The sequence below is a fragment of the Haemaphysalis longicornis genome, unplaced genomic scaffold, assembly GCF_048455015.1.
Source record: "Haemaphysalis longicornis isolate Haplotype H1 unplaced genomic scaffold, Haemaphysalis longicornis Haplotype H1 scaffold_9, whole genome shotgun sequence".
In the NCBI taxonomy this organism is placed as follows: Eukaryota; Metazoa; Arthropoda; class Arachnida; order Ixodida; family Ixodidae; genus Haemaphysalis; species Haemaphysalis longicornis.
Genome location: NW_027526460.1, coordinates 18993432 through 19021209, shown reverse-complemented (window position 1 = coordinate 19021209; position 27778 = coordinate 18993432). Strand labels below are relative to the sequence as shown.

The 27778-nt window shown below is 48.0% G+C and overlaps 1 protein-coding gene across 8 annotated transcripts in view; it reads right to left on the bottom strand.

Moving 5' to 3' along the window:
- The window catches only part of LOC144153045 (uncharacterized), a 59040-nt gene extending 31710 nt beyond the window's left edge, over positions 1-27330 (bottom strand). For 7 of the 8 annotated variants that reach the window (XR_013319280.1, XR_013319281.1, XR_013319282.1 and 4 more), the window contains exons 1-6: positions 27107-27330; positions 23325-23468; positions 20762-20877; positions 10922-11011; positions 5358-5596; positions 4840-5081 (exon numbers count right to left, since the gene is read on the bottom strand). Coding sequence is in view for 1 of the 8 variants with exons in the window: in XM_077684679.1 (XP_077540805.1) it covers positions 4840-4938 (99 nt within the window). In the remaining 7 variants the exon portion in view is untranslated. Of the gene's footprint in view, positions 1-4839; positions 5082-5357; positions 5597-10921; positions 11012-20761; positions 20878-23324; positions 23469-25725; positions 25889-27106 lie in introns of all 8 variants that reach the window. The other variant, XR_013319284.1, reaches the window with a different exon arrangement.
- Between the last annotated feature and the right edge of the window lie 448 nt (positions 27331-27778).

Below are 27778 nucleotides of genomic sequence, written 5' to 3'. Positions count from 1 at the left end.
TGGCAACACTGAGCTTACATATACAAAAAACTACCGCTACATTTAGCGGGATTGGCAGAAGGCAAATTGGCAACACTGTGCACCGGATTTTTTTCCCCCCGCATAATTCTCGCACCCCTAACTTCACATTGACTTTTCCGAAAAAAAAAGTGCGAGGATTATGCGAGTAAATACGGTAATTGTTGAGGCAAGCCCTCGTGTTTTACTTTTTTATTTTATTAGATGCAGGCGCTTGCTATCAGTCCTCGTGCGCATTTCCAAGCTAGCTGAAAATGTGCACGAGAAATGCGCATGGAGCACTTTTGCATGCGATTCGTGCGCGTCGGCGTTGCGCGTGCGATTTTTTCACGCCCGCATGCGGCAGTTTCTACCACGCTCAGAAAATGACGCGCGTCGCGCGCGGCAGTGGGAGGAGCCTGGCGACTTGCGCCAATGGGGAGGCGCGTGCCTCATGGCGGCTGTTTTGAAGCGCTCGAGACAGCCCGGTCACGGCCGGCTGGCTCCGTCGGCGGTTTTTAGGCTTACCACCCCGGCAGGTATTGCATGGACGTTTTCACTAGCGACGCGGATGATGTTTTATAGTACCGATTTCGCCCACATTATAAACTCCTTTACCACACAAGCAACTTCATGCGCGCCTTGAGCGGTGTTTTAGAGAGCGCTTAAAAGTGGTCGCTCGAGCTCCCCACACCACTTCGCGGCCGAAGCCGCCGCCATGTTGCCGCGCCGCGCGCAGCGTGCGGGTGCTTACGCGGCGCGTTTTCGCAAGCAGAAAACACTCCATGAGGTTCGTGCTTTAGAGAGACTGGCTGTTTTTCACGGCGCGCTTCACTTGCGGCGGTCCCCTCCGCGAGCCCAACAAGCGAAGCGAGAGCTTGCAGCCGACCGCATCACGCATGCCGCGAAACGGCGCTCCCGCTGGCTCTCGGAGCGGAGAGGGCTGGCAATAAACGCCACCTAAAACTACCTATAGTTTATAGCAGAAATTATTGGAAACCACAACAAGAAGGAAAGTTTTTACCCGCGGTACGCCAGCGCTGCAATGACTTGCTAGACGAAAACACTGTATCGGCGGTACAGTGACAGCGCCAACCAAACTCACCGCGGAAAACACGATTACGGGTGCGAGGGAGTTCCACGTTATCAACCCGATTTAGTTATACATGTCTAGAGACCACTGTGAAGTAGGGCTTGTAACAGGCTGCACGCGATTGGCGCGACACAAATTTTGGCGCACTTTTGGCGCACTTGCTTGCAAAATAGTGGTTTTTTATCAGGATGGCGCAGGATACCTCATTTGGCGCAAAGTGGCGCATTTGGCGCAGGAGTGGGAGCACTGTACAGTTTTCTATACTGAGTTCACCTTTTTTTGGGCCGCAACGTTCATTGCTCCACGAACTAGTTCACAGAACGCGCGCAGGCTGGCACTGGCACGCTAGCGAGTTGTCGTTGGCGTGCTGTTGCCATAAGCACCGACTGCTTGCGGGCGGTGGGCACAGGCCAGAATCAACAGACCCTTGGCCTGGTGCGAACACGCTTTTTACGATACAGGCATGAGTGAGGCCAGCTCCAAATATGGGGGAAAAGCGCATGGCATTTGAGCGTCTGCGGGGACGCGGAGGTCGTTCATGCACTGCGTAGGCCTCGGCTAGTGAATGCTACGATTCCAAGCCGTCCTGGGAGGCTTATCTTATGCATTTTACAGTCGACAACATGGCAGAAGCGCGGTACAATGATTACTGAGATATTGAGAATGCCCATCCAACAATGCCATCGGTTGTGTTTTACAGAACCGAAACTGAAACCGAAACTTGTTTGATTGCTAACCTTGGGTATCGTCCAATCACGGTGCCCCCTCCTCCCAACGTCACAGCCTTAGTTGGTGCGGCCACCGCAAACCGCGCATGGTAGTTTTTCTTCTTTCGTGCTTTGTAAAATAATTACCGATTTGTCAACCGGATAAACAATGAAAAGTGTGCTAATTTGAGCCAGTCTACGCAGTACAAGCAAATACGGGAGCTTGACAAATTCACTTCAGTGTCCCTTTAAGGAGTTGCGCACAACTCATTCACCTTCACGAACGCCTGCAATGTGCCTACTCTGGAACGCGATGAGCACCTAATGAAACCGACGAAAACTCTCACAGGGGTGAGACAGCCCAAACAGATTTGGGAGCAGTTTTCAGAGCAGCAAAATTTCGATTTTGGAGCAGAAGAATCTTGATTTGGAGCAGTTAGGGACATTTAATACTTCGTCTTGTGAGCTTAAAAAATCATTATTTCAGCAATTTGCAGGGTCAAGTGCACATTTCAATCAGTTTTGAATACACAGAACACTGAAACAGCCTTACCTGAAAGAGTTTTTAGGAGTATCATAAAGTACTAACTGCACTACCTATTTCCTAACTGGTGATATTGTATTGCGGCTGCACGCAACACTGACAACAAAACTGCCGTTAACATTAGAGAGTTTTAGCAGTCCGTCTGTTCTGTTGGTTACTTTGTTACCGGGTTGACCAGGACCGGTCTGCGCCTGCGTGCGCGGAACGGCGAGGAGGTGCGGACAAGGCGAAGGCAGGCCCGCGGAACTAATCCCCCTACCGCTACGAATGCCCAAGTGCCCAGACGAGTCCCGGTCAGCACGGTAACTACGTACACGATGGAACAGACGGACTGCTAAAACTCTTATCAAATTTAAGGGCTCCGCAATTGTGGCATTTTTTTGCCGTTTTAATGCTAAAATTATTATTTTTGTAATCCCAGGCTGCGTTGTACGAACCACTGTAGTCACGGCAACAGTTGAGCAACTTCGAGCTAACGGTCGCATAGCCCAACCAGCCTACCTGTTTCAGTCCCCGGGGCGCAGGTTCACCCTATGGTCATTTGAGTAGCGTTACTGTTTAGCCACCTAGATTTTGGCATTAAATTTCACTTTGCATACATCAAGTGTTATAGTCACGTTCTATGGCAACCGTGTAGTCCTGCAGCTATTGGGCGCAGCCTGAACAGGTCGCGGCGCCGCAGCACAGCCCGCAACTTTCGTATCGACCGTCCCATCCCCGAGGCTTGCGATCGCGCTTGGAAGCACAGCAGCACCTCAGCATTTTATAACACCACAACGAGCCAAAAAATTGACTTTACGACTCGATTATAGCCGCGCGCACCGCGTTTCGCACGCAAGGACAAACCACGCCGAAGTTGTAGGCCCCACATTTCAATGAACTTTTTTTTCGAGTCGCGAGCTTCCCGGAATCTGGCACCAATCTCAAACCATATCCCCGCGTTAACGTCCCTTTTCAGAGCCACAACAGATAAAATGAATAGTCTGGAACCCAGCTGATAGCGCAAAATAAACCAGGGAAACTATCAGCGATGCGCACTGAGCGCGTTGGTAGCAGCCAGATCAGGTGGCAGCCATGTTTGTTGCCACAGCGATGCCTAATCGAGGCCGTTTCAGCGAACCCGGACGGAAGGCGAATCGAGTTTTAGAAGCTATCGCTTGCTTCGTTTCAGTCTTTCTATTTGTGCCATTTCTGTGTTTGCGATTGACCGACGATAAAAGCGGTGACTGGGATGCGGGAGGCTTTCGTCCCCGCCGAAACTGACATGAGCATCAAAATCCGTGCCGTTGAGGCTCTTCTGGAGCAGTTTGGCGCAATTTTCGCCATTTTCGTGCTTTTGGAGCAGCTTGGCGCAGGAAAATGGAATTGTATCAAAAAGGCGCAATATGCGCAGCTGTCTCACCCCTGCTCTCAGCACCAGAGTGTTGACGCTGAAACGTAGCTGAACTTCGAAATAAGATGATTTTTTGTGCCCTCTTGGTGGCGAAGTTCTGGAGAATACCAAGTTCGCTAAAACAGCGGCAAAAGGCGGCACGTCATCGTTCTGAATATTTCAGATTTGGCTGCTGCTGGCAGGTGACAGCAGCTGCTGAAGCCACTTTTAGAAATGGCTCTCATCATTTTTTAGAAAACACCATTTCTCACACAACGTTTTCTTTCACAAAAAACACTCAAAAGTCGTTTGGTTGTATTCCTTAAAAAGTGTGCCCTTAGTAACCTCAAGCGCAGTTTTCGAACATGCTAAGCCAACTAGCCCAATTCCTTACCTTGCTGATTTTTAACCCTTGTAAGACGTTTCTCTCCATGTTAAAAACTTCTAAACTGTGAATGCATTTCTCTTTTTGGTCATTATCAACATCAAGCCTAACACATTTAACGCCTTCGCGATTTCGCGTTAGCAAGGCCCGCCCAAATAATGTCTTTCGGTATTTTAAGGCCTTAAACACTTAATGTCATTTTTCGTGTACGTGTGTCACGGGTATAAAACTGGCGAATCCATCAGTTTTTTGGGGCCCTACATAAACATAAGTTTAGACTTGGTAACAATTAATTTTTAATTACCTTTTTATCTCTCTTGCCCTTTGTAATTTTCCCAAATAAATGCTGGGTGCAAATAAGCAATATAAATGTACGGCACTGGCCTGCTATGGGGTGAATTACACATAAAGCCATACCTTTTTAGGACTTTTCCAACACCAAGTTACAACTGCTCAAATGTAGTTTATGTTACAACATGAACAATTAAACCGGTAACTGACAATGAGACAGCAAGAGAATACTATGCATATGGAAATGGTGAAGATTAAAATGCAGTACTCAATTCAGTGAACGGCATGCAAAGAAACTAAGTGCGAGCCACGATAGATATGATAAATATGTCCATTACCCCGTGCAAGGCAATTTGTTTTAAAAGTAGCAGGATTTTTTAGTTGGAACATGCACCGATATGGAAGAAACCTGAACGTAAAATTTAGCTTCCCTGTAATTGTTCACATTACCTGAAGCCCGGCTCCGTTTACGAGGTTGAGTGGAAGCAGGCTTCTCGCACGCCAAAGAACAAATCTCTCGCTAGTACGTTTTTTTGTTGCTTGAGCCATGCGGTCTTCGCCCCAGTGAGAAAAACCTTTTCAAGTTGTTACCCATCGGCTTCTTCTTTTCGCTGTGAACCTTATGGGCCTCAGTTAGGTGCCTCTGGAAGTCGCTGGTGCTCACCCCAGCAGCATAATGTGTCACGCTACGTCTGCCGAGAGGAAATGGAATTAGATGCCCATCAGAGCACATCCCAATTAGCACACACAATCGATAGGTGTTCCTTTTTTTCACAATTAAATTACTTTTACCAGAAGTGCTACAACGCAATAGAATTCACAGCTCCGCGTCTCCCTAGCGGCAGTGTGCGGTATGGATGCAAATACTCCAGAAGAACAGGCGCCTTGTCTAGCAGCTACAATGGCACGCCACCAGTCTACAAGTTAAGAAGCGTTCAAATGAGCAAAGTGGTAAAAATGGCACTTACTCCCGGAATGGTGTCTCCTCATCTTTGTGCCTCGCAGCCTCCAGGCATAGGGCGCAGAACTGCTAGTCTCCAATGGTCCTTTGTTTACAGTCCTTGATGCAGACAAGGTCGCCAAAGTGTTTCCTCCAAACATCACTGGTCCACCCGCCTTTCCGGTTGAATGATGCCCTCAATTAGCTCACTGGCTCCTTAAAAACATCAGCCGAATCCATCATAAGTTGCTGTCCAAGATGTTGTCTCTGAAAAAAATTAATTTGCCAGTGAGTTGTCGCAAATAATTATAAAGTCCCGGTGAAGCACGACAGGCGGTGAAGTCCGATAGAGGTGATCGTAGCGGGGACTCCGCGCCAATGAGGGCTATGTAACTGCCATATATGTATATACCATGTTTACTTGATTCTAAGCACCCCCTTTTCTCCACGATCGCGATGCCCAAAGTGAGCGGGGTGCTTAGATTCGAAAAACATAAATTACCCTCCGCACACACATTTTTTGCGGTGGCATCTCGACACATGGGCGCAAGGAATAATGTTCCATTTGGCAAGCATTCAAGAGAAAAATTTGTACAGACAGTGAACCCACTCCTTACGTCTGATACTCAGTCACTTTCACTACCGCTTGGGTCCGTTTAGTTCGTAATTGAACACTTCATAAATGACCTGGTGCATAGTTCTCCAAAAAAGGGCCATCGTTTTGAAATGACACGGTAGCGCCATAAAAATGCATGTGTTCTTGGGCTGGGGTGTTGCTTTGAGGGCCGGGAAAAGGGGGAAAAGCACACAGAGCAGCACTGTAGCAAGGGCACAAAGTGACGCGCACTGCCCCCCATCTTTTTGATTGATTGATTGTAGGGTTTAGCGCGCCGACGCAACGCAGGCGATGAGGCGTGCTGTAGTGGAGGGCTCCGGATTAATTTTGACCACCTGGGGATCTTTAACGTGCGCCGAAATATCGTACACACGGGCGTGTTTGCTTTTCGCCTCCATCAGAAAAGTGGCCGCCGCGGCCGGGAATCGAACCTGCGACCTCGTGCTCAGCAGCGCAACGCCTTAGCCACTGAGCCACCGCGGCGGGTTGCCCCCCATCTTTTGGCTGGTGACTTTGCTCCCTTGCTACAGTGCTCCTCTGTGCGCTTTTCCACCTTTTCCACATGGATTTGCATGGCGCTACCGTGCCGTTTCAAAACGACGCCCCCTTTTCGGAGAATTCAGCCCTTGGTGATGTCAACTTGGACCCGCTAACCCGCGTCCGAAATCCACTTGGCGATGGTTGCTTAGAAAAAGGGGGTGCTAAGATTCGCATGCAGAATTTTTTCCAGAATTTTATTTTGAAAGTAGGGGAGGGTGCTTAGAATCGCAATACGGTGTGTATATACACTGCGAAGAAAAATTTGGCATCCACCTCAATCGTACAGCTACAAGGGAAAGCTGTACAGCTTTCTCATTAACTTCGAAGTTAAAGGAGTACTGACACGAAATTTTTATGTTACGTTTTTTTCGCTGCTATGCGTGCCTACCAGCCCACTAATCATAGAATGACAGATTAGGCGGTCGAGCGCAGCGTAAACATTCATTTACGGCGTCGTTTATTCGTGCCAGTTTCGGTTTCGACAAAAAAACGCTGAGCGGCCGCCATGACAGCATGTATCACATGGCGTCACCATTCTTGCCGTATCGCTGCCTCTCTGGAAGCGCGCGCGAGCGAGCGCACGCGCGCGCCCAGATCGGCTGAGGTCTTCGCCGTCCCCACAGGCCCGGGCAGCTGACGTCAGTCCCAAAACCATGACGTGTACACACGCCCGAGCAGCGCGCGCCAACCACAGCCAGCGCGTCGGCTTCGTCACGGGAGACCCGACGTCGGCAGTTTGGGGCACGTAGCAGATGATGTCACGTCGGCCCGCTCCTCTGGGCTTTCTCGTGCGGGCGAAGATTAAAATGGATTTTAAATATGTTTCGCTGAACGGTTGCTGTTGAAACTTGCTGGGAGATATCTCCTGATAAAAAGGAAGTGTTTTACATAGTTATCTCAGCTTTGAAATTTCGTGTCAGTACTCCTTTAAAGAAAAATTTTTCCTGGTCCAGGATTCGAACCTGAGACCACCACCTAACCGGGGCAGTCGCTCTACCAACTGAGCTAACCAGGAGGCTAGCCATTTGTACCGCGAGAGCAAATCGATCAACAACTCAAAGTGATAGACAGTTGTTAATCGACCAAATTTAGGGGAAATCGCCAAGGTTGAGTAAGTTTCTGTGAAGAAAAATGTGACATCACAGAAACTTACTCCACTTTGGAGATTTCCCCTAAAGGTGGTCGGTATATACACTGGTGACATCAGCTGGGACAAGCAAGGTCAGCACTTGCGCTTTCCTACAAAGTCCCCTTCCAGTGCTTTTTCGTCCCTCTTATAAAAAGACTTCCTTCAAATGTTGCGTGCTTTTTCACAGCATCATCCCAGGTATTCTAAACTACTGTGTTCTTTCTTTTCAAATGCAGCTTCAGTTGGGCCAATTGTAAGATGGCAATGCTTACTCACGTTGTCTTATCTTTCTTTTCTTTTATGCACGTTTCTTATATGCCTCATATAAATGAAATGTGATCCACGTCTTTAGGCTGTTGATGATGATTATTATGACTGCCATACTCAGGCCCACTGCAGGGCAAAGGCCTCTCCCAATGACTTCCAACAGCTACTGCCCTGCGCCGCTCGAGTCCACCGTTTGCCACAGAATTTCCGTATTTCATCCCTCCATCGGGTTAATGGCCTTCCCCTTCTTCTAGACCCATCATCTCTTGGTATCCACTCCGTTACCCTAATTGTCCACCAGTTGTCAGTTCGTTTCAACACATGGCCAGCCCAAGTCCATTTCTTGTTCTTTACTTGAACTATGGTATCTTCTACTCGAGTTTGTTCCCTGATCCAGGAAACTAATTTCCTGTCCCTAAGTGTTACTCCTATCATTATTCGTTCTATGGCCCATTGAGCCGATCTAAGCTTGCTTTCCAGTTGTTCAGTAAGGCGCCAAGTTTCAGCTCTGTATGTTATCACCGGCAGTGTGCACTAGTTGAATGTTTTTCTTTTGCATGATAGAGGTAGCTTACTTTTCATTATTTGAGAGTGCCTGCTGAGTGCTCCCCAGCCCCTACCTACCTATTCTGCGTCAAATTTGTCCCTCGTGGTTGTGGTCAGCACAAACCATCTGTCCAAGGTAGCTATATTCTTAAAGTTCTTCTAGCGCTTCGTTTCCTAAGCTGGAGAGGGCGCTTTCGGCATGCTTATTCTCATTACTTTAGATTTATTCATATACATTTTTAGCCCCAAGGACGTGCTTTCTGGTTGTAGTTCCTCAAGCATTTTTTGCAAGTGTTCAGCAGTCTCACTCAGCAATAGTATGTCGTCTGCAAATCTCAAATGACTCAAGTATTCTCTGTTTATCCCTAATCCTGTGTTTTCCCAGTCAAGCTTTCTGAACACCCCCTCCAGACATGCTGTGAACAGTGTTGGCGAGATGGTGTCCCCGTCTTACTCCCTTTCGGATCAGGAATTTATCGCTTTGCTTGTGAAGTGTTATCTTGCCCCCCCATCCCTTATGTGTGCCGTCTAGAAGTCTTATGTAGGTGTCTTCTACTCCCTGGTCCTTTAATGCTTTTAGCACGGCTGCAGATTGTACTGAGTCAAACGCTTTCTCATAGCCTATAAATGCCATGTGAAGTGGTTTAGTGTCTTCTGCAGATTTTTCTGCCACTTGATTGACAACATGGATGTCATCCATGATTGAGTACACTTTCCTAAACCCAGCCTGCTCTCTGGTTTGTTGGGAATCCAGGTTGTCTCCAATGCGGTTAACTAATACTTTGGTAAACAGCTTGTAAACAACCGGGAGTAGGCTGATGGGTCTGCAGTTCTTAAGGTCTTTGGTATCTCAATGAGATGTAAACTGTACTCTAATGAAGGCAAGTCCTGCAGCCGATACGTGAGTAAACATCTTTGTTATTGTTCTTGCCATGTCTCCCACTATTTGCTTATAGTGAATATACAGTGGAGCCCAAGTTACACAGCCCCGGGTTTTACAACCCGAGTTTTACGACAAACTAGTCAAGACACAGCAAAGCCCCCGCAAAAAAAATGCATTAAAAACCTCGGTTTTCGACGCATTTTCATGCCTGACCCACGTTATCCGGCGACCCATGGGAAGCACTATCCGACGACTCATGCGAAGTGCGAAACCGATCAACGAACAAAATCAAAGTGCCACGGGCCTGTTAAGCGTGAAACACATGGGGCGTTTTCTGCTCGCGAAAACGCGCCGCGCACACCACAGACGCACTGACACTGCCGCGAAACCACCCGCATGCTGTGCGCGGCGCGGCCGGCACCGGCAACATGGTGGCGGCTTCAACCGTGAAGTGGTGTCGGGAGCTCGAGCGACCGCTTCTATCTCTATAATGCCGTCCAAGGCACGCACGAAGTTGCCTGTGCGGTAAAGGAGCTTATAATGTAGGCGAAAACGGTACTATAAGACATCACCCGCGCCGCTAGTGAAAGCGCACATGCAATATCTGCCGGGGTGCTAAGCCTAAACATTTCCAGCGGAGCCAGCCAACTGTCTCGAGCGCTTCGAAACTGCCGCCATGAGGCGCGCGCCTCCCCATGGGCACAAGTCGTCAGGCTCCTCCCACTGCTGCGCTCGACGCACATCATTTTCTGAGCAAGGCAGAAGCTGCCGCGCGCGCGGAATCGTCGACACGGGTGTCAAAAAATTGCATGCGCCGAATCGCGTGCAAAAACGCGCCATGCGGTTCATGCTTTACACAGACGTTGAGCCCACTCAATCGGTTCTCTCCGGCAAAGCTTTCTTCTCCATCTCCTCCTTTGTTTCTATTCTCTCCAGCTCCTCTGCACAACTGTTTTCCCCTCTCCTCGCTGGTGTCTCCTTTTGTTGCGCAGCAGTCACGAAGCCAGTGTGCAGGTGTTCATTTCTCCCACTCAGCAGTAAATCGCCAATGATGTCATGCTGACGAGCTTAGGCTTCCACATGTTTGTCATGATCCTGTGTGCCATGATTCGCACTGGCTGGCGGGAATCGTGGCAGTGGACTGTGGTACAAGGTTTGTTTAGATACAGCATGTTTGTCATATGCACTGCATTATTCTTTTTGCATTTACTTTTTCAGTGATTTGGGTTTCCGAGCCCTGCAAATCATTAGTATGTAGTTTACATTCAAGTTTCTAGCAAATCCGTCACGCGAAACTATAAGTTTCTTGCAAATCCGTTACGCGAAACTATATTTATAGGCAAAACTGTATTCATAGGCGTGAAACTGTAATTAGCACCACAGCAAACATTCCTCCTTGGTCAGGATGTTTATAATAGTGTTTTTGTTCCCATTGGTTTATTCATTAGAATTCATTACAAGCACTAACGGTAAGCTTATAGCTCAAACGACAAGGACATTAAACACAAAATGCTGTGGTATATGTCTTTTATCATCTAATTGTGCTCCAGGACTACTATTCAGCAACAGCCAACCAACCAAAGTGAGAGTTTTGCAGAAAAAACAACTAACCTTGACTCTTGTGGTCAGTCTTGAAAATACAGGACAGCAGGCGACAAGGCTCGCTGGATTACTCAGCGGCTGACATCTGCAACATGCGAGCTGTGGAGAAACATAGCATTAATCAGACATTCCCTCCAGACCTAGCCCAAGCTGACTAGGAGTCACTTCTACAAATCTGCTGTTCCACAGGATGGAACAGGATGCACTGCCATTGTTTCAACCACCTGCCCATCATCCTTCTTAGCAAATGTTACAAATCACCTGTGCTGCGAAAATTAATGTGTTCAAATGTTTTTTTTTTTCATGTGAATCCACCGATTATGTAATACCCCCCTACCCCCCAGTGGGGTACTTAAGGAAATAAAAATGAAATGAAACAGCAAATTTGTAGAAACACACATAAAGGGTGTTTCTCTCTGCAATAGTCCAGTTGGCACTCCGATGTTTCACATAGTTATACCTAGAGTTTCACAGTGATGTGATTGCACCGAGTCATTTTGGAGCAGCTTTTGGAGCAGCCAAAAGTAGGTTTTGCAGCAGCAAAATCGGCTTTTGGAGCAGCCAGAACGAGCATTAAGATTTGAGAAATATTGCTAGAAGGGGAGCAAAACAATCGAGAGGAGCCCCAAAAGCAGCATCCTGGGCACACAGAAATGTTTAAACAAGAAAAATTCCTTCGGTGCAGACGAGTTTTTGCCGCACAGATGTCTTTTAGCAGTAACTATGAAATGCCTCAAAACAAGCACCAAAAGGGCATGCGAGTGTGTACATGCATTCACTGCATGTGCCAACAGATCAAGAAAGAACTTGAAGTTTTATTTAAAAAATGACTATCGGGGTAGCATTCCAATTGATAGGCTACAGAAATTTTCGTAAAACCATAATGAATGGAACACAGTGACACGCGACAGAATGTACTGAGTGCATTTTATGTAAAAGCTTCTAGCGCCCAGCCTAAATGTCTGTTTCTCTCCGGGTTCCCAAGACGGAATCGCATGCTACATGTCCTCTCCGACCTCTACACTCGCTTTCCAATTCGCAGGGTACTACGTTTGCAACAGCAGCAACTCTCTGGCTTTTTTGAGCGGTAAGACTGTCTTCATGAAGCACCCACCCAGCTTGTGAAAGACCGTCACCTATGATGATCATTGAGTAGGTGGACCAACGGCTAACTTATTTGAAATGAAGATTGGCCAACTTGTTTGAAATGAAGACAAAAAAAATCAGTGAAAACGTCGACCACATTCTTCACGAAGAGTAGCACTGCAGTTTCATCATAAAATGCTTTCCTGAAGAACCCCTGTAGCGTTCCTCCTGAACGAAATGTTCAGTCAGGCAAGATCACTTTCTTGGAAGCTCAAAACTGTTCCATGAACCGGCTTACAGCCGGTCCCAAATTAAGCCGTTTTGAACTTTCGTCCCTTTCCTGCTAGCTACCCTTGCAATGCCCTCTCCATCTCGGCCCCTCTGAGTTAGTCACGTGAACTCCTGCCAAGCTTTCATCATCATCACCACCACCAGCCTATCCACGCCCACTGCAGGGCAAAGGCCTCTCCCATTAATCTCCAATTATCCCCATCCTAAGCTAACTCGCCAGGCTTTATTGAAAATTAGACACCGTCACTCGAGATCCCCACACCGCTTCGCGGCCGAAGCCGCCGCCATGTTGCCGCCGCCGGCCCCGCCGCGCGCAGCGTGCGGGTGTTCCTCAGCAGCGTCAGCGCCCCTGTGGCTTGCGCGGCACGTTTTCGTGAGCAGAAAGCACTCCAACATTCCCTCCTCTTCAACGCTCGTGGCGTAAAGAGCACGCCACATAGAGGAAGCCCTGCGAAACGAAGCTTCGGCGCAAGATTGGCGCAGATTGCTTGAAACCAAAGTCTTTGTAGCAGGATGTAGCAGGATTTACCTCTCGGCGCAGTTAGGCGCAATTGGCGCAGCTATCACATCACTGGTTTTAATATACACCAGTTGAAAAACTCCGCTTCAGAATCTGGGCGGCACGGGCACCCTTGCTTTGTTGAAACTGAGGGGCAAGTGTATTGGTACGGCACCTAGAGGGACAACCAGTGAAATTCACTAAACATTTACTTAATAACACAACTTAATACCCCTGTCACGCAAGCACTTTCAATCCGGATCGAAGTGAAGCGCGATTGACTTTTCGAGCGCGCTCGATGCACCACCACTGCTACAAGGCACGTTTCAATTCCGATTGAGAAGTCACACCACTACTGGTTGCACTCGCGTACGCCAGACGGCGCCGAACATGTACTTCGCGGCTGCCGTCTGGTAACTTTGCGCGGTCGCAGGTATACCTAACAATATAAATGTTACTGCACACTTATTTGGGTAACAATTTGTGGCGTTGGTTGAAGTTGTCACCTTCTGTGCCATTACTCAGCGAAGACAAGAGTATCGCCGCTTTCATTCAATCGCGCTTCGAAACCTCAATAGCGCTCAGGGAACCAGGATTGAGTTAGAGCCAGATTGGGCTCGATCCCGATTGAAACTGTCGTGTAGCAGCGCCCGATCCGGATTGAGCTTGATCCGGATCAACTCAATCGTGATTGAAAGTGCCCGTGTGACAGGTATATAATAAAATAAAGCTTGCTTTTAAAATTAGGAAACATTAAACTACTAGGTAATGTTTACTTATGTTTCCTCGGTTTCCTGCGGTACTGTATACCAGAAGATGGAGGTGTGTCATGCAGGGGACGAACCAATGCAGCACATGGGTCTTTCTTCAATGAAAAAAAATGTATGGAGCGCTGGCGTTCCTCGACAAACTCATGTAGCAGTCACCACCACTTAGAAGATTTTTAACCAAACTCAACAGTTATTCACGGTGTTTTATAAAACTTGATGCCATACAATGTAGTCATAAGAATATTTAAAGCAACAAATAAGGATGAATTTCACAAACAGCACTTGTGAAGCCAATTGGTAAGCAGCGGCCACCAGGGGCACTGCTTACAACAGGAGCTCCCCAGCAGCAATGTTCATCGCAAACTGAACCCCCCTCCTGATCAGCCCTGGACGACACACCTCACTTTTCTAGTACACCCTACCTATGCACTGGTTTTAAATACACGAGGCCTATCGGGAGTTTCACAACAGGTTTATATTCAGAGGTGAGACAGCCCAAGCAGATTTGGGAGCAGTTATTGGAGCAGCGAAATGTCAATTTCGAGCAAAAAGAACCTTGATTTGGGGCAGGTAACAACATTTAATACGCTGTATTATGAAGTTAAAAAAAAAAAAACATTTTCAGCAATTTTGGGGGACACTTTTCAATCAGTTTTTAAAATGCACAACACTGAAACAGCCTTTTGCGAAAGTGTTTTTTTTTTAAGTATTACAAAGTACTAAATGCACTGCCTTTTTTCTAACTTCTTTTGCTGTGTTGAGGCTGTACACAACATTGACAAGAAAACTGCCACGAACGTTATCACATTTAAAGGCTCCGCATCGCGAGATGCCTTTTTTACCATTTGAATGCTGAACTTGATATTTTTGTAATCCGAGGCTCCGTTGTGCGAACAAGTGTATAGTCACGGCAAAAGTTGTGTAAAGCAAGGTGACGGACGTTGCGCCCCACCAGAGAGAGAGAGAAAAGACTTTATTGACTAATAACGGTCCGGTGGCGCCGATGGCATCATCCGGGCCAGCCCTAGGAGCTTCAGGTCAGGCGTCCGGCGCTCGGCCCCAAGGGGCTCGCGCCGCCTACCCGCTGCCTCTCCAGGGCCTCCCGGACGCACTGGACGACTAATTTCTGGGTGTTGTAGTCTGACGAGGTGATAGCTCTTCGCACTGTCACTGGTAGCTGTCGGATGCTTGAGGGTGCGGGGTCTTGGGGTGTGCACTGTAGTATGTGGGCCAGCGTGCCGCGAGTGGCGCGGCAGACGGTACACGCGGATGTCTCGTAGATTGCGGGGGCTATGTGGCGGCCCAGTACTGGTGTGAGCACAGAGTCTGTCTGTATTTGGCGATAGAGGGTCCCCTCGCTTCGAGTGAGGTTGGGGTGTGGGGCCGGGAACCGTCTCCTGGTGTCTCGGTACCACCGTAGTATGGTGCCATAGTCTTCTAGTGGTGTAGGTAGCAAGTAGGGCGCATCTTCATGGGATCTCCGTCCGGGATTCAGGGGCATGGGGGGAGACCTCGCCTGGGGGGCCACCCGACTGGTGAGTTCGCGAGCGGCCCGGTCCGCAGTGATGTTGCGGTTGCGGGCGCGGTCTACCCCGGGGGCCTGCTCCTCGTGTGCAGGGAACCATTGCAGTCTCAAGGGTCGGGTGGTAGAGCCTGGAGCGTTGCCCGTTTCAATCCCTGAGGTGCACATTCACCCCTTAGTAATTTGAGTAGCGTGTAACTAGGGTATGTTTAGCCACCTCACTTGTGGCCTTAAACTTAACTCCACATATATCAACCGTTATCACTCGTGTGCTATGGTAACCAGTCCTGCTATCGGGCACTGCCTGAAGAAATAGTGATGATGCAGCGCAGGCCGCAACTTGCGTGATGATCATTCTATTCCCAAGGCTCGCGATCTCACTGTCAAGCACAGCTACAACTCAGCGTTTTATAATACTGCAATGAGTCAAAAAGTTCAGTTCACGAAACCCAATTATAGACGCATGCACCGCATTTCGCACTCAAGGACAAACAACGTTGAAGTCGTAGACCATACATTTCAATTAGCTTCTTTCGAGCCGTGCAACTTCCGGTAATCTGGTACCAATCTCAAACATCATCCCCGTGTTAACGTCACTGTTCCGTACCACAACTTATAGAATGAATAGGCCGGAACACAACTGGCAGTGTAAAATAAACTAAAGAAAATATCAACAAAGCGCACTGAGCACCTAAGTACGCAGTAGCAGTCGGATCAGGCGGTAGCCACGTTTGCTGCCACAGTGATGCCCAATAGGGAAGGCCGTTTCAGCGAACCTGGCCGGAGAGCCAATCGCGTTTAGAAGCTGTCATTTCCTTCGGTTCAGTCTTTCTATTGCTGCTGTACATTTGCAAGTGACCAACGATAAAAGTGACGACCGGAAGGTGGGAGGCCTTCCTTCCCGCTGAAACTGACATAAGCATCAAAATTTTTGCGTTCCAAGCTGCTTTGGCGCAGTCAGACGCAATTTCCGCAATTTTAATGATTTTGGAGCAGCTTGGCACAAGAAAATGGAATTGTATCAAAAGTGTGCAATATGTGCAGCTGTCTCACCCCTTTATATTGAGTAACTCTGGGTCTACCAACTTCGTCATATATCAAACACTATCCTTGAAACTGTAAAGCTGTGATGTACAGGCATACAGAAAAATTTCAGTCAGAGACATTCACACTACACAAAAGCTTCGATGCCTTTAATGAACTCTGGAAGCTGTCTTTTTCAATCTACACAAGCTCTTGCAGAGGTGCACAGCAAGCTAGGGCAGGCGCTTCTACCAGTGGTGGCTTCCCATTCATAAAAAAAATAGAACTAACGGTGTTATGTAAATTTGCAGAAAATACAGTGGAACCCCGGTTATACGTCCCGAGGTTTTACAACAACCTGGGTTTCACGACGGACTAGTCGAGTCCTGGCTAAACAATTCATTAAAATCCTCGGTTATCTGACGCAATTTCATGCCTGACCCAACATTATCCGACGATCCACGCGAAGCGCACGACCAACCGGCCGACAAAACGAAAGTTCCGCGAGCCTGTTTCGTGGGCCTGTTCCGCGCACCGTGAGCCCAATCGGTTCTGTGCTACATAGCTTCCTTCTCCCTCTCAGCTTCCATTTCTCTCCCCTCCAGCAACCACCCACTCCTCTGCACAATCGCTTTCCCCCTCTCCCCGCTGACCCCCCCTTCTGTTGCGCAGTGATCACGGGGCCAGTGTGCAGGTGTTCATTTCTCCCACTCAGTCGTGAATCGCCAACGAGGTTACACTGACAGGCTTAGGCTTCCACATGTGTTTGTCGTGATCCTGTGTGCCATGACTCGCACTGGCTGGCAGGAATTGCGGCAGTGGACAGTGGTGCAAAGTGCATTTTAACCTTTTGTTGGACAGTGGACCAAAGTCCCACTTTCTATTTTACGCTCTTGGCACTGTTGCTCCCTGACAAATATGGCGGCATTGCGTACAGGTCAATAACTTCACTTAGCGACCGTAGCAGAACATTCCCGATGCACTTTCGTAGCGTTGCCACTGAAGGGAAGTACGCTGCAAGAAAAGCAGAGTCCTTTGGTTTTTCACCTCCATGTCTCAATTTTTTGTTTCTGAGAGCTACTTTCAAGCTGGAAAAAGACCTCTGGTGAGCAAATATGGTCTTTCTTGGACTAGAGTAACAACTTACAAACAACCAATAGCTATATCTTGTTATTTCTGGGTGTGTATAGATAAACGAAATGATTTTTGTGAAAAGTGGTGCAATTTTGGGGGGCTGTTCATACCTCAATGATGTTATTTTTGTATGAAGTTCAGAAGAAATACCTCCCGGCTGAAGATAAGCTTCAGTGGAAGAACTTAACTGGGATACGCCAACAGTTAGCATGCCCACGCTCATGAATCAGAGCTTCACCTCGTGGTGGTGCCGCTAATGCTTAACCAGCAAAAAACAGAAGTCCACGCTAACTACACAGTGAATGTATGCAACGACCCGCTGTGTGAGAGTTTATTTGCATAATTTCTTTGGAAGAGGTATCTGCGCCAAGTCGGCAATGGGACGAATGGGCCCCACTTGAGCAAAGTGACCCAACTGGACAGCGGTACATACGGGTCCTGCTTTTTTCTCAGCAATGAAACACTTCTTAGCTTTTGGGTTTGTTTTGTTATAATCAAGAAGTGAAAATAGCTAACCTAGAATGTTTTCTGCTCGATACATTTGTTTTCTTGTTGTTTCCACCAAAGGGAGAATACAGCGTGATTGGCACCTGCACTGCATAATTCTTTTCACATTTACTTTTTCAGTGATCCGGTTGTCCCAGGACCTGCAAATCATTTGTTTGTAGTTTACATTGAAATTTTTTGGAAATCCGTCACGCAGAACTGTATTTATAGGTGTAATTATCGTTGTTCGGATTTTACGACGCCTGCATTATATGACGCTTTTTCACGGTCCCGAGAAAGTCGTATAATCGTGCTTCTACTGTAACTGTAACTCATTCTAAGATGGCTACTACAAAATACGTTACGTCTCAGCTTTCCACTGAGAATATGCTCCATAAGGATGGGAAAAACTTGCTAGCTACAAAGATACTTGAAGGCGCAGTTTAAAAAGAATGCTTCCCTTTGTCGTAAATGCCGACGCGTTATGACTGCTGGTATGACTATGGTACGACTACTGCTAGTAATACCATTCACTTGTTTTATTTGAGATGAGACAAACTAAAGATCTGTCAAAGCAAGTATTCTTCACGTGACCCAGACAATACGTGCTTCACATTCCTTGAACAATCCTCTCAGTGAGGCCTCTTCCAGCATATATTTAACTCAGAAACATGTTTTTGGTCGTCTGACTGTATGACTGAAACACTTTCGAAAGAAAGCCAGTGGAAGTTAGGAAGCCTGTTTGGTAATGTTTACTCACTGAAGTTTGCTTTTTACACATGTGTTCAGCACAAACTGCCAGGTACACTTCATTTGCATTTACGTGCACGTACTCCCCTATTCTTTTCAGACTGCTGATTAGATTCAGATTCTTTTCAGACTACTGCTTTCCCTACACTTCCCTTTCACCAGTCACACTCTGTGACGTTAATCACAGCAGGGGGACAATGGACAGAGCTGCAACGCCTGCTTTCGAACTATAGGCACCCTGTACATTAATAGACTACCAACGCTGCTGTTACGAGTGGTGTACATGTATTCTCAGCAATGCAATCTATGATATAGATGGTATTCACTGAAAAGTTTAGCTATCAATTTCTTCGCTTGGCAACACTAGAAACGGCCATGGACATGGCCGTTTTCAGGACACCTCCAGCCGCCTCGAGGTGTCCCGGGCACTGTGGAAGGCGGTGGCGGTACCGGCGCTCACTTTCGGGAACGCCGTGCTCTGCTTGTCGTCGTCCACCCGCCAGGCAATGGAGACACGGCAGTGAGAGGTCGGGCAGGCTGCGCTGGGTGTGCATGGCTCTGTGCCGAACGAAGCAGTGCAGGGGGTTGGTCCTCCTTCGAGGCGCGCAAGGCCGTGGCCAAGCTGGCTTTCGAGAAGCGGCTCAGCCAGATTCGCGATGGACGATGGGCGCACAAGGTGTTCAAGTATATCACCTACCGATGTCTGCGAACCAAGTGGGTGGCGCGCACCAAATGCCTCGGAGAGCGGTACGGTATCGCGGCGGCCCGTCTCACTGAGCCCCCACGGCACGACCGGCAACAAAAGGTGCGGGACCAGGTGGTGACCACCGAACTCGAGTGATGGAGGAAAGCGGCGCAGGAGAAGTCGGCTCTGAACATCTACAGCCGCAACAAGGCGGACATCGAGAAGGAGTCCATCTACAACAATGCCCGATGGAGCGGGCTCCCCTGCGAGGCTCGCAGCGGGGTGCTTCGCACTCACGTCCTATGTGCCAAGTTTATGGAGGGCCTCGACACCACTTGTAGCAGCTGCAACCAGGCCGAGGAGGCGGTGCACCACGTCGTTTTGGAGTGCGCAGAACTGAAACCTCCAGCTGCAGTGGCAGTAAACCCTAGACCCGTATGTTTCCGCATTCCTTAGTGCCGGTGCAGATGGCAGGTGGTGCTACCGGACCCGCTCGCGATGGCACTGGGCTTCTACGGACCAAAACAACAGCCTCACTGGGAAGCCGTCGAAGTCACAAAAAGAAGACTGGAGCACTGGTGGCGAAAGAGCATAACGGAGGGTATCAGAGGAAGTGGAGGACAGTAACAGACGTGTTCAAGAAAGCTAAAGCCAGATCCGGATTTCCCGTCGATCACCCGTTTAAAAGGGAACGGCAACAGACTATCTATCTATATCATCTATCATGGCACAGCTTGTGCTACTGTGCCCGCACACCGCAGAAAAAAAAAAAAAAAAAACACCGGTGTGCATCATCTGCTCCGTTTCAACCTAATTCTCAACGGTGGTGTCCACAGAAATGTTATTAATCTCACTCACATTGCAGTCAAGGCATTACTTTGCGTTAAGTGGGGTGCAGTTTGGACCGTCCAACACACATCATGTGCTTAGCACGGACAAGTACCGCCATACCGCGGAGCCCGACGTAACCAGTGACGGCACACTGGCATGGTTGCCTGCATGCGTGCTTTGCCAGTGAATACAACCTACAGAAGCAGCAGTCATGCGCAACATGGTGGCTCCGTTTTGATACAACATGACAGTCATACAAGATGGCAAGCTGTTTTAACCCGCACGGATAATGGAGCAATTATGATCTGAAAAGCACCTGCTGGAAACTAGATGAAGAGCATCATTGCTCCAAACTCCTCACTTGACAGAACTGGCATGCTCTTCAAGACGATAATTGGTCATTAGTCCAGGCTGCGCATCATTAGTGATCATTCGTGATCAGTTATCATTCAGGAACTTTGTTCACACATACTCCACCTCAGTGAAATGCAATTGAACAGTCCAGTGATATTCGCCGCTGACTTCAATTTGGATGTCTTCAAACCAGACAAGTGGTCCAACCAGTTCCGTTGGAAAGGTTTGGGCTAGAGTGGGCCAGCATTCCTAGCATAACGCAAGGAGCTTTCATTATTTTTCGACAAATTCCCTCCCCAAGTGTGTGTTGCATAAGCAGGTATTAGCCCGGGGTTATTTTGTTGACAAACGGAGACAAAAAATCCTGCCATTCTCGTCATACAAAGCTTTGCTGTGCACAAAAATAAAAACTACAAACCTTCAATCTTAGTGGCTCAGTCCCGCTGACAACATGTTCCTTGGCTATGTTCTTTGGCCGATGTTTCTTGGCTATGAAAACACCTCCACACTTGCAAGTTGCACAGCAGGCAGAAGCTGTAAGCATGAAAACAATGTACAGTGAATTAGCCATTATTAAAAATACCCTAGAATGCCCCCATTGTGTGATATCAATGTGACATCCCCAGTGGCGTAACTAGATGGGACGGCGCCCATGGCAAATATATTTTCGCGCCCCTCATGACGATAATGATAGTAATTACCAATATTATAACATCATCATTATTAACAGCTGTTGTAGAAGCCCGAAGTTCAGTGTTTCAAGAAAAAATGACAAGAAAATGCCGAGTGCTCGTGAGCGCATGCCTCACGGCGACCGCAGAGTTCCGGCTCGCGCAGTGGGTTTAACAAAAAAAATTCCAGCGGTGTCGTCAAGTGCTGTCATCAAGCACTGTCGTCAAGCGCTGCTGTGCATGTAATGCTTGGTATGAGGAACACGAGGATATCAATGACAGTAACTACTACAAGCACAGCGCAAAGTAACGACGGAACATGCAAATAAACAATTTCAAGCTTGTACAAATGCATGGTGACGTGTCCTTCAAGGATCACGAAGAAAGAAATCCTGCAGCTTCGCTATAGTTCAAGCCTTGCGTGACTTAGTGCAAGCTTGGCCAGTTGAGCTGGTGGAAGTCTACAATACTGAGGATGACTGCGCATCCACCAGTCGCCGCAAAGAAGACGACGACTTCTTCGAAGCATATGATGACGATTACTAGCACCGCAACTGTGCAAATAAGCAATTATACTGAAGCTTTACTATGAGTGCGGCAATGGTCACTACAACAGCCTCGTCATTCAGGTCTTGCGCCTGAGTGCAAGCTTTCCTGAACTTTTAATATCAATGTAAGTGCGAAAAATTCCAGGCACTATAGTTGGGTGACACGCCCGCAGCGCTAGACTTGGTCTGGCAACAAAATCCTAATGTTGCCCACGCGTCACCTGCTAGTGGCAGTACCAGAGTCCTTCAATGCTTCTCTGGTCATGAAACTCCCGGCCAAGTTTCGTACAGGGACAAAGGCTACCGCGAGGGGCGCCACCGCAGATCGGAGGGCATCGGGCGTGGCCGCCGCTGCTCTGTAGCCAGACCTGCAGGCAGGAACGCAGTAGCAGCATGTCTGTTCGCACCAAAGTTTTTCACCACTCACAAAATGATTAGTCCATTTGAGCGGCCCACGACACGTAAAGCGAAAGCGCACTGCTGATAAGGTGGCGAGCGTCTGTTTTATCTTACTCCATGGTCCGTTCCCACGCCAAACGCACTCTGACCACGCCCCCGGCTGCCCTCCAATTAACACCAGCGCCGCGCCGAGGCAGAGTACGAAGTTCTCCCATAGCGTGACGGCGAAGTTTCATGGCCAGAAAGGCATTGAAGGGACTCTGGCAGTACTTTCCTAGTTTCAGTTACTCTAGAGTGTGTGGGCCCCGGCACACCGTCCCTTGTGTGTCCCCCCTTTTCGTTCTTGTCTTCCTCAGCACTGTTCGTTTGTTACAATGTACCGACAAGTCCAAACTAGCACTCTCTTCAACGGCGACTTTTGGCACTGCGCCGCCCTGCTGCGATTTTTTCCCTCGGGCGCCAGTTGGGCGTACTCGACTCGGCGCCCCCTCCCAAGTAGCGCCCGGGGCAGTTATACCCCCCTGCCCCCCCTTAGATACCGCCACTGGACATCCCCCATGTACAGCTCTTTCAGGTATGCCGGCTATTTCAGTGCTGAAAAGCACTGGGAGTAGAAAAACAACTAATTTTTTTACTGAAGGAAACAGCTATATATACATAAAATTGTGCCAGGAGGTCACTGACAATATTATAGTCGACTGCTGATTGATTGTGGGCTTTAACACGCCAATGCTTCACAGGCGATGAGGCGCACCATGATGGGCAACTCCGAATTAATTTTGACCGCCTGGGGATCTTTAACGTGCACCGAAATCTCAGACACAGGCGTTTTCGTTTTTTGCCTCCATCAGAAAAGCGGTCGCAGCGGCCGGGAATCGAACCCGCATCTTTGGGCTCAGCAGCAACAACGCCATAGTCTCTGAGCCACCGCGGCGATTATTATCGTAAACTACTAAGCGGGAACTCTTTTTCAATGCTTGACAAGGCCACAGATGGCACATCGACATAGGCTTCTCCAGCTTCATATATCGGGGGAGGGGCATTTAATTACCATTTCACGAAGAGCACTGTAACAATATCACAGCACAAAAAAAGTTCATTTTTCGGAGCCTCTCACTGGTGCATACACATTGATAAATCCACCAATCACAAGAACCCGGTCAGCATAAATGTTTTTGGTTAAAAGCCAAATGACATTTTACAACAGCTGTTATAGCGCTCCCCAGCGAGCCTAGAGCCCACCAAGCTCTCTCTGTCGCTAACTGCATCTGTTCTGGGAACACAATTAGGTAACCCTCAGCAGTTTTCCCCATGACAGATGCATCACCAGCAACACAAAGAACAGGAAATAAAGCCTGCTCACCTTTTGCAGTTTGGCAACGAAGGCCCATGTTTGGAATCCACGCCCCGTGCCCTCGGCTGGTTGCCTCCTCACCCCGTCCTCACCAGGCCTGTCACCTTGCTGCTGTTGGTCTCAGCAAATATGTGCCGCAGAATTTGCCCCCACCTGCACGCAAAATTGAAAAGTGACAGTGTTAAAGGGGCCATGAAGATAAAACGCACCTCTGTTCAGTATTAAAGAACTACCATTTTGTAACTCACTTGGTTCCATCCCAGCCGCGAATGAAGTTTTTTCGAACTGAGAAAACGCAAGAAATATTGAAAAACGTTCAAATTTCATGTTGTGGTGATGTAATATGCGCATGAGTGACGTAATATAGGCCAGCACTGAAAACGTAGTTATCAGCGTGCTAACCGTACATTAGCATTTTAGTGATGCGATCATATGGGAACTAGAGGTAAGGTGAGGTGAGGTGAGATATCTTTTATTTAATTTTGTCGTTTGTATATTGCAGGGCCGACGATACAAGCTGCGTAGCAGCAGCTTGACAAGCCCGTCAGCCCGATTCAAATTCCAAGTAGCAGACGGCAATATGCATGCTGTACAGATTGTACAGGAATCAACACAGAACACGCCAAAGTATCGCAATTCTATTGCGGTAACAAAGGTATGCCAAGGAAAAAAACATGCACGCCAACAACTAAACAAAGAAACGATATGGCATTCTAAATATGTGAGAACGTTACACGAAAAACATGTTTTTGCTGAAAAAAAAAAACTACGATGTCAAATCAACCTCTCTATATACAAAAAAAAATACTGTCAGTCTACAAAGATGCACTGGTAAACAAAAAGTAATAAATTAGTATACATATGAACTACTGCATACAACAAAAACAAGCCCTTCAAGAAAAATGGTTACACCAATGAGGGTATTACGTACAGAGATACATGATGCATTACAACGTTACACAAAGAGAAAAAAAAGTAATGTTAGTTATTTAAGGCTCAAAAAATTGAAAAGTAGCAAAGAAGAGAAAAAATAAAAGGAGGCACCACTACAATCACCCAGTCATGTTTTTTTTTGATGGTGGCATATGTCGGCGGCCGAGAATCACACAAACAAGATTCTATGACATCATAGACGAAAAGTCAGAAAGGGGTTGCGGAGTTGCTACTCCCGTAATCTGTTTTCCCTGATGTTTTTCCAACATTTCTTATTGGAACAAAACGGACTTTTTAAGAAACCAAACTTGTATTTTGGGTCATGGCCCCTTCAATGACATTACAGGCCCACCTCTACTGGTTGTTAGTATCAGACACTGCAACAGTGCACTCCCACCAGAACACGTCTGTTACACTGAAGCTAGTTAGACCACGCCGATGGCATAGTAGTGACGCCCTGTTGTTTGCCGGCTTACAAAGCAAATGTGCGCCCGGAAAGTTTCAACTGCAAAGCTCAGGCCAGAAGACTAATGGAAGCAGCTAATGACTGCAACCACTGGGGTTGCAAATTGTCCTCGTTAGCCGATGCTTTTACTAGGAGGTAACTGTGGACTGTCCTCTATTTCAACACAAAATGATGAAATGGGAGTTCGCATACTAAACCACCAAATACAAAACACATTGTAAAGCTTAACATGTTGATCTTCCACTGTGCCACTGCTTCGCTGGGTGTGCAAATTACTGTGCATCCACTTAACTTCAGAAAGTAAACGTAACGTTGAGGCTTGGACAAGACATCTGCACTAAGTCGCAATTCGCACTAAGTCTTAAAGGAGTACTGACATGAAATTTTTGCGTTACGTTTTTTTCGCGGCTATAGGTGCCTGCGAGCCCACTAATCATAGAATGGTACATAAGATTGTCGAGCGCAGCATAAATAATTACTTACAGCTCCGTTTACTCGTCTCAGTTTTGGTTTCGGTGAATCAAACGCCGAGGCAGCCACCATGACAGGAAGGTGCATTTGACGCCACTGTTCTCATCGCACGCAGCCAATGCCAGTCTGGCCGCACACGCACGCATATGAGCGCCAGAATGGCTCGATCAGCCGTAGTCGCATGTGACGTCAGCGGCAAAAACTGTAATGTGATGCACAACGCGGAAAAGCGCGCGCCAACGGCCCCACGGTTGCCTCGATTTGTCACGGGAGCCCTGACGTCAGCCGTTCGGGATGAAGTGCAGATGACATCATGAGCTTGCTCGATGGTGCGGATGAGCTTTCTCCTGCGCACAAGTAGTTCCTGAGTTTCTTTTTTTTTTTAGGGAAGGGGGGGTACAGCTCACGCACACCAATGTTGCTTTTTATTACCATATCCTCCTAATGACCCAATGTGAGGTCAATGTAAGTCTTCCCTTCTAATAAAAGTATTCCCCCTCTCCCATAAACACAGGTATGGCCTTGTTGGAGCCAACATACCTGTCACGTCTGAAGTTCTTTTTTTTTTTTTTTCCAGGGTCTCGCTGTTGTACCATTTTGTCCCAATACATCCCACCATGCCTTCGAACAGTTGCTTGGCCACGACTGTTGACGGTACCAGTACTCCTGAGGCCGCAAGCATAATTGGGGCAGAAAGGGCTGGCTGCAAAACAGTTGATTGACATCTAGGCATCAACGTTAACCCTCTGGGACAAGCGGTGTACACAGGATTTCATTTCGGGAAGCCGGATTCCCCCTCAAAAAGTTGAAAGTACAAAGGTTAAAACAAAACAAAACAACGAAAAGAAAAGTACAGAAGTCAATTTAAAATTAAAAGTGAAAGAAATTTGGGGTGCTAGGGCATACTCCACAAGAAAGACCTTGAGGAAGAGGCAAATACACCAACCAAGGGCGTTTATTAAAAGCGGTCCCTACGTTTCGGAGCCTACCTGAGATGGCACGCAGGTAATTGGCACCGAAACCAATTACAACAAATATTCCTCGAGTTCTGGCACATACAAGGGACTCGAGAAAGCCTGAATAGATCCCTAGGAGCCCTTCCTGCCATTTTAGCCCCGATGCGAAAGGGCAAGATGCGAGTAAAAGAAAAAGAAGCCACCTAATATAACAGCTGCTTGCGGTCGAACACAGTCTCACCCCTGATGAGGGAACCGAGTAGGCTCCGAAACTCTGGGACCGATTTTAATAAACGCCCCTGGTTGGTGTATTTGCCTCTTTCTCAAGTTTAACCCAACCAGAGTTCTGTCGAAGATGTTCGCATTCAAGTCAACAAGACCATTTTTTTTTCAGGAACATTGCGGTCTGGCGGGTAGAGTAGACGCTGAAGCCACGTAAGGTTGGTCTGTAGTTTGCGACATTACCATAATTATCGGCACTCGTTATTCAGTAAAGACCGCATTGGTGGCCCCTCATGGCCATGCTCACTTTATGGCAAGTGCAGGCGCAGTTGGCTAAGTTTTTTTACCAACTCCGTCAGCCCATGCCTTGTTCACGAGAACACGCTTACCATAGCTTGCGTTGACGCCGATGCGGCGGGAACGCCTGGTTGAGGTCAGACGAAGCTTTATTGGCCATCAGTGCGAAAAGATCCCGTGCGGACCAACGAGACGATAGTGCTAAGATGGAGACTAGTTTAGTTGGCAATGGTTGATATTGGACTACGCTGACTGTTTACGTAACACAAGAAAACACACAGGGGACATTCACAGCGCTTGTCTAGTGAATGTCCCCTGCGCGTTTTTGTCTGCGGAGCCCAAACAGTCAGCGGAGCCCAACACCAGACAAACCCTGCACAACCCGGCCTTGTGGGATTAAAAAACGTTGTACAACTCCTCAAACTTCTGACAAACCGCCCACTCACCTGCTGAAGGGCTTGGTTTTAAGTTCGTCAATGGACATTCAGCTACAATTTATATATCTTGCGCCGCGGTAACACTGCACTTCAAAAGTTGTTTCGCGGCGCGGGACGATGTATGCGACTTTTTTTTTGTGCCGGAAGTGGCTTTTTCAATGTTGCCTCGCCACTCTTTCGTAAGGCTATTTGTAGCGAGTGGCCTCTCCTGTAGCCAAGTTCAGTCTAAAGCTCCTTAAAGGCCAACTGCACTCAAATTTCGCCTCGGCCAAATCTGTTTTTAATGCGTAGTAAGTACCCCCAAATAAGCTGAGACACAAGTGGTAGCCCCGTGAAACGCCTCGTTAATCAGTCAGAAGCGTTTAAAAAGGCTCCGCCGCAGACCACTCTGCACCTGCCGGCGGATCGCGTAAACAGCCATGACGCGCCTGTGACGTTCCAGCCGACGGTGGCTTTTTCCTCTGGCCAGCCACGCAGCGGGAGAACCCAACCGGTCGAGCTCTGCTGCCCCGTGCGCGCGTAGAGCTTGCGCGCAGACATTCTCCCGAACTGGTGACCGTCCGGCCGCTCGCTGTACGGCTGCAACGTCACTGCAATGGCCGCGCTCTCCTCGGTTTCGGTTTCAAAATCGCCGATTTTTGCTGGCCGCTTGCGGCGTCCACGTGCGTATTTCAGCTGTTG